We start from the raw sequence: 10,949 nt of genomic DNA on the forward strand, positions 1-10,949 counted from the left end.
CCCCCAAACACACCAGGTAGCTTGACTGACTGCTCTCTGCCACAGAGAGAGCAACAGCAATCTGTCAGTGGCAGAATTTTTAATTTTTTTTTTTTAAATCCCTGCTCTGGGCTATTCAGACTTCAGAGAGACATAAATATTAACACAGAATTTGCTATTCTGTTTTGGCCTTCTGTCTAGCCCCTCCATTACAGTTATTACAGGAAGCTTGGAAATGGAAGACTTTTTCCTCCTCCGTTGATGTTATACCTCATTTCTAGGTTTGCTAGATGAAGCAGACTCATAATAATTAGAAGCAAGCTCTTCAAAGCTGCACCAGGTCTATGGTTGATACTTTAGTACTGTGCAGGAATATTTACCATATGGATATGGTTATAAGCATCTGTAAGCCCATCTTTTACTATCAGGTCTTCCAGCTTTACTCCTCCATAAGGTGTTGATCCTCTGCTCATTGTATAGGGAACATTAGACATGCTCTCCATTCCGCCAGCAACCATTACATCCTGCTCAAAGGAAACAAGTAAAAATTACTAATAATGCAGGGTATTCTCTACAACTTCTTGGAGGAACAAATATTAGCAAAAGCTTAAGCGTGAACGCTTTGTATTTCTGAGGAGTCTCAGAGAAAGGGGGGGAAAAATGTTTATGCATTTAAAAAGCAAACTGCAGGAACAACAGCTGAAGACAGTTAATCTACCCTGACAGAACAACTGGACTTTTGTCTCATATGTAACTTTAGAAAGCTGCAAGAGCCATGTCAGTCTCTTGCACTTTTACTTCAAAAGCTTCCAAGATCAAATTATAAATTTTCCTTTAAACAGTTTCTTTTGCTGTAAATTTCTCATTTCTATACTTCATTAGCAGCTCCATATTCCTATGGAACAAGCAACAGTCAGAACGTTAAAGACAAATAAGAGACAGAGACTTACAAGTACCTGCAGTTTTACATAATATTGTTTCACCTTACTATATAAAAAGAGATGACTTATAATATGGTTTTATCATCTGAAAAGGCCATCAAAAAAAGGAGATGTTAATGATTACCGAACTTGAATTCAGCTGAATCATTATGGGCATTTATAAATCAGTATACTTTCCAAGCTGAGACAAAGCAAACAAACAGAAAACCTACAAACAGCAAAGCTATAAGGACCATATGCATACCTACTGTTCATCAGGCTATACCCCCAAAATCCCTAGGATCTCAGGATGTGAAGAACAGACACAACTGTGTTTAATGGCGTATTTGAAGTATGGATAAATATAAGAAAAATACAAACACAGCAGTGTGAGCCTTTGAGAGTCCAATAGCACTGTTAATATAAATGCAAAAAGATTTCACATCAGACCAGCAATAAGACAAAGATGAAAACTTTTTTTGGTTTCTTTAAATTAAGATTCAGAGAAATAATGGTGTGGTTCAGAATAGATTATAAACTAGATCCAGGAACACTGACATTCACCAATAAAGAAAGAAAGAAAGCTGGAGACAAACTGGAAAGGCAGATAAATTGGAAAGGCAGCTGAAATATGGAAGCAGCAGTAGATCAGAGGAACAGGAGTCCCTGACATTTCAATTCCATAAAGTGAAAGACTTGGAGACAGAGTTAATACAATTGTTTGTACAATGATGTACACTGACTCAAGCCACTGGGAACCATTACTGACTTTCAAACCACAGATACTTCACAGTCCGCAGCCAGGAAAAACAAACAAATGCAAAAAACCCCGTAATGTATAGCTCTAGGAGACTAGTAACTGTCTGAGTCTCTGCTTTTGCTAAGACTGGCAGCACAGCATGTATGATTAGCTCAGATGGAAACTCCAGTTCTCTTCAGAGCTCATGGCCTGCATCTGTCAAACCAACAAAATGCACAACCACTCTCAGGAAGTCATTGGATGTAAATTATTAAATCCAAATGTAGCTGTTTACACAGACATGCTGGGCCTGGTTCAAAGTCCAGTGACAAGACTTACACCGACTTCAGCAGGCACTAGACAAAGTGCCGTTCTCTGCAGAGCAAGGCCAAAGCAATAAGTAGTTGTTTAACTCATCTATACTGTTATTTTCACAGAAGGGACAGCAAAACTTAAATGTTTTACTTTTGTTCTAAACAAACAAACAAAAAAGGAGAGTAAGTACATTTCTCACTAATGAGCCACTTACATTGTAAATGAAAAAATATATGTTGGACTATACTTTCACTTCAGAGAAGGGGAGATGTTACCAAAATGCTTTGAGTATGGAATTAAAAACAAAACCGAAATGTTTGTCTTCGCATTCACACTTCTCCCATATTCTTTGCTGCACAGCATTTAACAGCTTGCTGAAGACAGTATATTCTCCCATCCTCCCATTAAGTGATACTATTTTTCCCTATTGTATAGAGAATCTTAGAACACAGTTGACAGAGATGAGCAATTCCCCTCCATCAAGTTCTTCAATGAAAGGACTTACTCAGCAACAATAGATTCCACTTCTAAAACAATAAAAAAAGGCTGAAACGTCTTTAATGTACTTAGAAACAACACTGCTTTAATATGTATATTTAATTCATTTAAGTGTTTAAAGTGTCTGAAAGTCAAGATCAAATGCTTTTGATCAAAACCTAAGTTTATAAAAAATCCCAAAGATTCTGTGATCCTATGATTCTTCCATTTTTCAAACCAGAAAGCTTGAAAATTCCCTTAATTATTTTTTGGGTGTGGGGCAGGAGGTGGGGGAAGAGCAGTGGGGAAAGGATGTAAATACCAAAAAAGAAAAAAAAAAATCCACCTTATTTGCTCAGCTCTAAAAATACATCTGGCAATTTCCTAACTATAATACTTACAATTTTTTTCCATTTTAAACCAAAACACACTTAAGTGACTACAACATTAAGGTTGCATAAGCAAAACAAAACCTCGCTTATTAGCCTTATGATCCCAAGTCAAAACACAGTCCCAAATCAAAGAGCACAGTCATTAGTAGGACAGGATCTACAACATTAGTTGTGTATTTTTTCCATAAAACAGCAATAAAATTCACGTACCTGACTCCCACACATCAGGCTTTGCGCTGCCATCATGATCGATTTCATTCCCGAAGCACAGACTTTATTAACAGTTGTAGTAGGAGTGCTGATTGGCAGACCTGAGTCAAAGAAGTTGTACAAACAACTGTATTATTGAAAGGGTAGACTAACATTTTATTGGTGTTTCAGCAATACTTCATATGAGACCAATTTTTATCTAAGCCTAGGGTGTCCAGCTTGCAGTATTTAGCCTGCCAGGGCAATTTATCACAGAATCACAGAATCACTAGGTTGGAAAGGACCTTCAAGATCATCAAGTCCAACCATTAATCCAGCACCACCATGTTCCCTAAACCATGTCCTAAAGTGCCACATCCACACGTTTTTTGAACACTTCCAGAGATGGCAACTCCACCACCTCCCTGGGCAGCCTGTTCCAATGCCTGACCACCCTCTCAGTGAAGAAATTTTTCCTAATATCCAATCTAAACCTCCCCTGGTGCAACTTGAGGCCATTTCCTCTCATCCTATCACTAGTTACTTGGGAGAAGAGGCCAACACCCTCGTCGCCACAACCCCCTTTCAGGTAGTTGTAGAGAGCAATAAGGTCTCCCCTCAGCCTCCTCTTCTCCAGACTAAACAACCCCAGAAAGGATCTACCCTCACCCCTAGCTACGGGCCTTCCTGGAGACTCTTTTGTTTCTCCCTTTCCAACAACAGACTCGTGATAAGGGAGCAAGCAAGTGAAGAGTCAGAGAGATAGAAGAAACAGAGATCAAGGAAGCAACTCCAGAACTATTCCTCCTCCTGACACCCCAATCCCTGCCTCTAGGACGCATTCAAAAGTGAAAAGGCATAAACAAGCTGTAGAATTTAGCAGCTAGCAGCAAGACAGACCCTAGAAGTATAGGGACTCTAAACAGATGCAATACAAGACCAAAAGTGCTAGGCGTCAGTGTCACTCACAGGGTGTTACTGAGTTGTTATTGTTAGTGAGCATTCATTACACTAGCTTTGGGCCCTGCGGTGTGCAGCCTGGCTTAAGACTGTTGCATCGCTGCCTCTACCCTAGGCTTGCTCTTTGGTATGATGGCTCTGCTACCAGCACATCACCTCCATACCAGCAGTGAGATGGGGAAACTAGCCAGGGGAAAGGAAAGAGCCATATTCATCCCTTTGCCTCACATGGAAGCAGTTGTTTCTTTTTCAAAGAAATACAGGGACAGAGCCAAGAAGTATCCAGTTCTTCCCTGACCCACAGACTTTCCTAGCGTCATGCTAAGGTATGGAATCCCATCCCTACAGCAAAAGGGAGAAGAAAATAATTCCTGCACCCCAGTAACATTTGTGCTACAGGTAACATGACAGAGTGAATCCTTCCAGTGACAGCTCCAGACTCCATGGGAAGATGAGTGTAGTGACATACTCTTATCTGCAGTTCAAAGAAACGCACTGACTCCTTATCCAATAAGGCTTAAGCGTAATGATACACTGAAGAAAAAAAAGTCTGTTTCATGAAAGATTCAAAGGACAGCATCCACCATTGGTGTGGATGTAGCAGCTCTGGAAGTGCTGTGGAAGTGTTATGGAAGTAGCAGCCTGGTCTCCAATATCATCTTCTCCAGGTTCTGCAAACACCATAGGCAGTAACATCCACTGGGCATGTGAAAATTGATTCCTGAGGACGCACAATTAGGTCCACTTACATGAGTACAACATACACCCTCCACCCATCATGGGGAAAAAAGTATACACAGACCGTCTTTATAAAAGGCTGGGCACCACTCAGCTTTAACTCATAGCTCAATAATCTATACTGTCTGCATAAAGACAGAATATCTTTAACTCCAGTATCAGAAGAATGAATACCTGCACCCAAGACTGCTTGTCTTGCTGGAGCTTGTCCTTGTCCAGCCTGCAAGACATTACCCATATACGCTTCTTTCACTTCTTCTACAGGAATACCTATAAAACAGAATTGTTTCAATTCAGGATTCTTTGCATGGAAGATGTAACTCCCTTTTATGAACCTTCCCATTGAAGTTTACTGATGAAACAGGCCATGTCCAACCTGTGTGCTAATAGCACACAGACCCTGTTGGGTGCATTCCAGATCTCCACCCTCATATTCATGGAACACAGTGAACTGGTGACCTCCACAGAAAAGAATTCCCTTGTTACTCTGCAGAACAAGCTACAGTTAGCTAACCAAAGCAAATGTTTCCAAGTCTCACTAGTCACCTGAGAAGCCCAATTTCTATTAAAAATGTTTGGTTAAATATACCAAACTTTTCACCTGCCACAATTACGTCCAAAGAAACAGTTTTGTTTAACAGGGGTGAGCCAAGGCCACAGCTAGCTGCAGGCAAAGGATGCCTGCTCTCCCGCTGCATCTCTTGGAACAGCCTTTGTGTTCAAGTTCTTGTAATATGCTGTTTCAGGAAGCCAAATTTGTAGAAAATTAACCCTCCTCTTCCCCCAAAAAATACTTTTTGCTACTTTGAATCCATCAATAGACTCACAAGGGTGTCCTACAAGCATAAGTGCCCATGTAAAAAATGGACAGTGAAAGGAAGGGCCACTAGTTTTAGCAACAAGTAGCTTTTGCATCAGCTCAAAAAATGTGTCATAAAATCCCACCCCAGAAAAACAATTTAGCATGTTCAGTCAGAGTTGGATTAGCACAGATATCCCTAAGTAATATTCTGTTCCTAGAAGCAGCACTTAATTCAGGTTGAAACAAAGCCCAACAATCAGCTTTACTTAAATACCATTTGTGGATAAAAACTTGAGAGTGCCACAGGAGCAAAAAAAACAGGACCTTCTGTTTATCAAGCAATTTAAAAGACAAACTGATATTGTTCTGAGCCACTTGAGGTTTTCTTTGTCACAGAAAAAAATATTTACATATACCTGCTCTATCAATTGCTCCCTTAATCGCAATGGAACCAAGTTTAGTGGCTGGCAATGACGAAAGAGATCCTTGGAAAGATCCAATCGGTGTCCTTACAGCACTTGCTATCACCACCTCCTAAGAGGACAAACATGGAGTAAAAGTCACAGTCTCTCTCACATATGCACACGTATACCAGTATTTTTAAAATGTATTCACTTTTACTCCTTCATCGATGTCACAGCTTCCCTTTTATCCCCCAAGTGTTTCAGAGCACCAAAATAATCTCCATTAATGCATGCAGCATGGGGAATAAACACAATGGAGATGAGCGTACAGCTGCAGGACTACAATCTTGGGATCATGAAGCCGTGGCGGGATGGCTCCCATGGCTGGAGTGCTGCCATGTAGGGATACAGGCTCTTTAGGAAGGACAGGCGAAGCAGACAAAGCGGGGAGGGGGGTGCCCTTTACGTGACAGAAAAGCTGGAGTGCATTGAGCTCAGCCTTGGGATGGATGATGCTGGCAAGAGTCTCAAAGGCCCTGGAGCAAAGCGGGGGTTGAAGAAAGCTGGTTTAAGGATTACCCTCTCCAAGGTCAAGAGCAGTTCATTCCAACAAGCAGTAAGTCAGGTAAAAATACTAGATCTGCATGGATGACCAAAACCCATATACAAAAAGGAAGCATACAGAAGGTGGAAGTGGAGACAGGGAACCTGGCAGACACTGTCCGAGCATGCAGGGACGAGGTTACAAAAGCCAAAGCCCAACTGGAATTGAATGAGGCAAGGGATGTCAAAGGCAACAAGAAGGGCTTCCATAAGCACCTACGAAGCAAAAGGAAGCCTAGGGAAAATGTCGGCCTGCTGCTGAATGGGGCAGGGGACCTGGTGCCACAGGACATGGAAAAGGCTGAGGTACTGAATGCTGCCTTCACCTCAGTCTTCACTAGTAAAACCAGCCTTCAGGAATCCCAGGCCCCAAAGACCAGGGAGAAGACTAGAGCAGGGAAGATGCACCCTTGGTGGAAGAGGATCAGATCAGGGAATACCTAAGCAAACTGGACATACATAAATCCATGGGCCCTGCTCAGATGCACCCACGAGTGCTGAAGGAGCTGGCTAATGTCTTTGTAAGGTCACTCTCAATAATCTTGGAATGGTCACGGCAACTGTGAGAGGTGCCCAAGGCCTGGAAAAAAGCAAGCATCACTCCCATCTTCAAGAAGGGCAAGAAGGAGGACCCAGGGAACTCCAGGCCAGTCAGCCTCACCTCAATCCCTGGGAAGGTGATGAAACCATTTCCAGGAACAAGAACAAGAAAATCATCAGGAGTCATCAGCATGGATTCACCAAGGGCCTCAAGTTGCACCAGGGTAGGTTTAGATTGGATATTAGGAAAAGTTTCTTTACTAAGAGAGTAGTCAAACATTGCAACAGGCTGCCCAGGGAAGTGGTGGAGTCACAATTCCTGGAGGTGTTCAAAAAACACATAGACATGGCGCTTCAGGACATGGTTTAATGGGCATGGTTGTGTTGGGTTGATGGTTGGACTTGATGATCTTAAAGGTCTTTTCCAACCTTAATGATTCTACAATTCTATAAGGGGAAGTCATGCTCAAACAACCTGATAAACTTCTACGGTGAAACGACTGTTTTGGTAGATGAGGGGAGAGCAGTGGACATTATCTGCCTAGACTGCAGTAAGGCTTTCAACACTATCTCCCTGCAAGATCCTCATACAGAAGCTAATGAGGTATGGGCTGGATAGGCAGTGAGGTGGATTTAAAACTGGCTTGAACGGCCAGGCCCAGGGGGTGGTGATCAGTGGCACAAAGTGCAGTTGGAGGCCAATAACTACTCGTGTTCCCCGGGCATCACTACTGGGTCTAATCTTGTTTAGTATCTTCATTAATGATCTGGATGATGAGACAGTGTACCCTCAGCAGGTTTGCTGGTGACACTAAACTGGGAAGAGTGGCCGATACACCAGAGGGTCATGCTGCCATCCAGAGGGACCTCAACAGGCTGGAGAAATAAGCTGGCAGGAACCTCATGAATTCATCAAGGAGCAGTGCGAAGTACTGCACCTGGGAAGGAACAACCCCAAGCACCAGAACATGCAGGTGGCCACCCAGCTGGAAAGCAGCTTGGAAGAAAAGGACCTGGTGGCCCAGGTGGACACCAGGTTGAATATGAGCCAGCAATGGCCCCTTACAGCAAAGGCAGCTTATGGTATCCTGGGCTGCATTAGACAAAGTATTACCAGCTGGTCAAGGGAGGCAATCCTTCCCCTCTACTCTGCCTTGGTGAGGCCACATCTAGAGTGCTGTGTCCAGTTCTGGGACAGCACTCTCTCAAGTACAAGAGAGACATGGACCTACTGGATGGAGTCCAACAAAGGGCCACGAAGATGGTTAAGGGACTGGAGCATCTGACATACAAGGAAAGGCTGAGAGAGCTGGGACTGTTCACAGCCTGAAGAGAAGGCTCAGGGGCACCTCATCCATGCGAGTTAGTATCTGAAGGGAAGGTGCAAAGAGGACAGAGCCAGGCTCTTTTCATTGGTGCCCAGTGGCAGGATGAGAGACAATGGGCACAAACTGACACACAGGAGGTTCCCTCTGAACATCAGGAAACACTTTTTCACTGTGAGTGTGACTGAACACTGGAACAGGATGCCCAGAGAGGTTGTGGAGTCTCCATCCCTGGAGATATTCAAAAGCCCAGGTCCTAGCATAATGCATAAACGGTGGTTTAAGACATGGTATGACATTCAGCTTTATACCTAGTAGCCCTTCAAAACAGATTTACTCTTATTTTGCCTCAGCTTTAGTGCTACAGCAACACATCTAGCTGCTAACCCTGTGAGAGCAGCATTAGGACCTGGAACCAGAGAGATGCACATTTCAGACCTCTGGCTGCCGCAGATAGCTATTGAGAAGAAGCAACGAATACTTCCACCGAAACCAGCACAGTTGTAGGTTAGACACAAAGCTTTATAGAATCTCACCACAAGTTCTTTATTTAGAGAGACAAGCAAAGAAAGAAAATACTAGGGAAAAACTGAACAAACAACAACAAAAAAAAGACAAATTATACTTGTTTGAAGCTTAAAATTAAGCTCTGTCTCTTTCTGTAACCCCTTCTTCATCATGATTGACTTCAGTGATAGCAACATACTTGCCCTCATCTTTTACGTTGTAACAGCGAGTTGCAGGATAACATACAGGTAACCTCCAAGCGATTAGCTGGCATCAGCTGTATTTTCCAGTAACAGATAGACAGTTGCATTAAGCTTAAGTTAGCTAACACACTTCTAACCAATTTTGCCCCACACTACCTAAGAATTCGCAAACCAAAATAAAAACGAAAATCTGACTTTTATTCCAGATTTTGTAGTAAAGCATGACTTGGGCACAACTCACGTTGTCTCCAACACAGATTTTTTTGCGATAGCTTTTTTAAAAACTTCAGTGATTAAGAAACAAATTTAAAACAGTGATTTATTGCAGTCAGATGGCGCTTTATACTTACATTTAAAGTACGCTGTGACGCATAGCCCTGGCTTCTATACTTCAAAGCCTGAAAATAAGAAAGTCCTCAGAATTTCATATCAAGAAAGCCAATGCCATGACACTTCAGTAAGGTACCATTCTCGTAGAAGTCATTATTTAAAAAAATAGTATCTACAGAACACTGGAAAAAATACTAAATTAAAAATCATAACATGCCTTTTTAAAAAAGGTGTAGTCTAGTACACAGTCTCACCATAACACCTGTGATAAAGTATTTTCTGAAAAATAAACAGATACTCCTTTAAAGAAAAAGCCAATTCATTTTAGTCAAGTCCATTATGTACCATATGTCTTAAACCAGGGAGCGAGTGGTGCTATCTTGAAAAAGTTCACTAGTCACTCTGCCTGCTTCTCTGGACTTCAATTCCTGTCATTAACTTCAATGCTTTTTAAACAGTGGCAGTTTGTGTCTACAGCTTCGTTTCACTGGCATTCCATGAATAAAAAGAGAGGATGATGAATTCAGAATGCTACAACAAAAAATGATAATAAAACAAAACCAAGAAAAAGAAGACGGTATCACCTGAGCAGGTTAATTCACCAGCTACTAGCTTCATCTAATTAAGCAGTGTAAACATACAAAAATACATCTGTAGGTATTGTTTCCTATATTAACAGAATGATCTTTCAATTAGTGGTTTCAGCTATTTTCTCAGCTGTTTCCTTCGACAACATTTCAGCACACTGGAGACTTCTGGTCATTACTGACTATCCACTAAATAAATACTAATTCAAAATAGCTATTTAAGAACACCACAAAAACACCATCAAATAATGCCTTCTGTTATTGTGTCCACAATATGAAAATTTAGTCTGTTTGTCTCTTCATTTGATAACCTTCAACTAAGAAAATACAGATTTTTTTTTTCCTACTGTTTTTCAATTAGGTGTGATCCTTTTTTTTCCAGCTCAGGCTGTAAAAACCAGCAGAAAGGTTAATTTAGAACTTCTTCCTGAATATGAATTATGTCCCTGCAGGGCTTTAATAACATGGCTTTCAAGCATTAGTGTAAAAAAAACCCAACACCCTGGGAAAGTAACATGCCCTTAGTGGACAACACCTGAAGTTGACCTTTGTAGTAAACCGCACAAACCAGACAATAGTCTCCTAAGTGTTACCGGCACGTGCTAGTAGTGTTCATGGTCTGTGTCAGTTACAGACTTTAAAAAAAAAAAATCTAAAAAACAAAAAACCAAACACTTTTACAGCTGGTAAAACACAACCTTCAGCTTGGTACATGGCAATATGGATGTGATCCAGCGCGATGCAGATGCTTCGCCTGCCCATTTCTTCCTAGGATTGCCCTCCATACCAGTGCCAGGAGCGCCAGCGCCCCAGGCAAGCCAGGCACCCCACCAAAGAAGTCAGCAGCGCCTCAAGGCAGGCGTGCACAGAGGCTTTTTGGGCAGGAGCACCCAGGATCTCCTCTCCCAGCTGTGCTGCTGAGCCTGCCTCAGGCACACC

At 42.0% G+C, this 10,949-nt stretch overlaps 1 protein-coding gene across 1 annotated transcript in view; it reads right to left on the reverse strand.

Moving 5' to 3' along the window:
* Positions 1 to 10,772, reverse strand: part of ACAT1 (acetyl-CoA acetyltransferase 1) — a 16,758-nt gene extending 5,986 nt beyond the window's left edge. The window contains exons 1-6 of the mRNA XM_010295805.1: positions 10,709 to 10,772; positions 9,444 to 9,508; positions 5,928 to 6,045; positions 4,884 to 4,979; positions 3,033 to 3,133; positions 360 to 503 (exon numbers count right to left, since the gene is read on the reverse strand). Coding sequence (XP_010294107.1) covers positions 360 to 503; positions 3,033 to 3,133; positions 4,884 to 4,979; positions 5,928 to 6,045; positions 9,444 to 9,508; positions 10,709 to 10,772 — 588 coding nt within the window. The remainder of the gene's footprint in view (positions 1 to 359; positions 504 to 3,032; positions 3,134 to 4,883; positions 4,980 to 5,927; positions 6,046 to 9,443; positions 9,509 to 10,708) is intronic.
* Positions 10,773 to 10,949: the final 177 nt, after the last annotated feature.

The sequence above is a fragment of the Phaethon lepturus genome, unplaced genomic scaffold (assembly GCF_000687285.1).
Source record: "Phaethon lepturus isolate BGI_N335 unplaced genomic scaffold, ASM68728v1 scaffold11381, whole genome shotgun sequence".
Classification (NCBI taxonomy): domain Eukaryota; kingdom Metazoa; phylum Chordata; class Aves; order Phaethontiformes; family Phaethontidae; genus Phaethon; species Phaethon lepturus.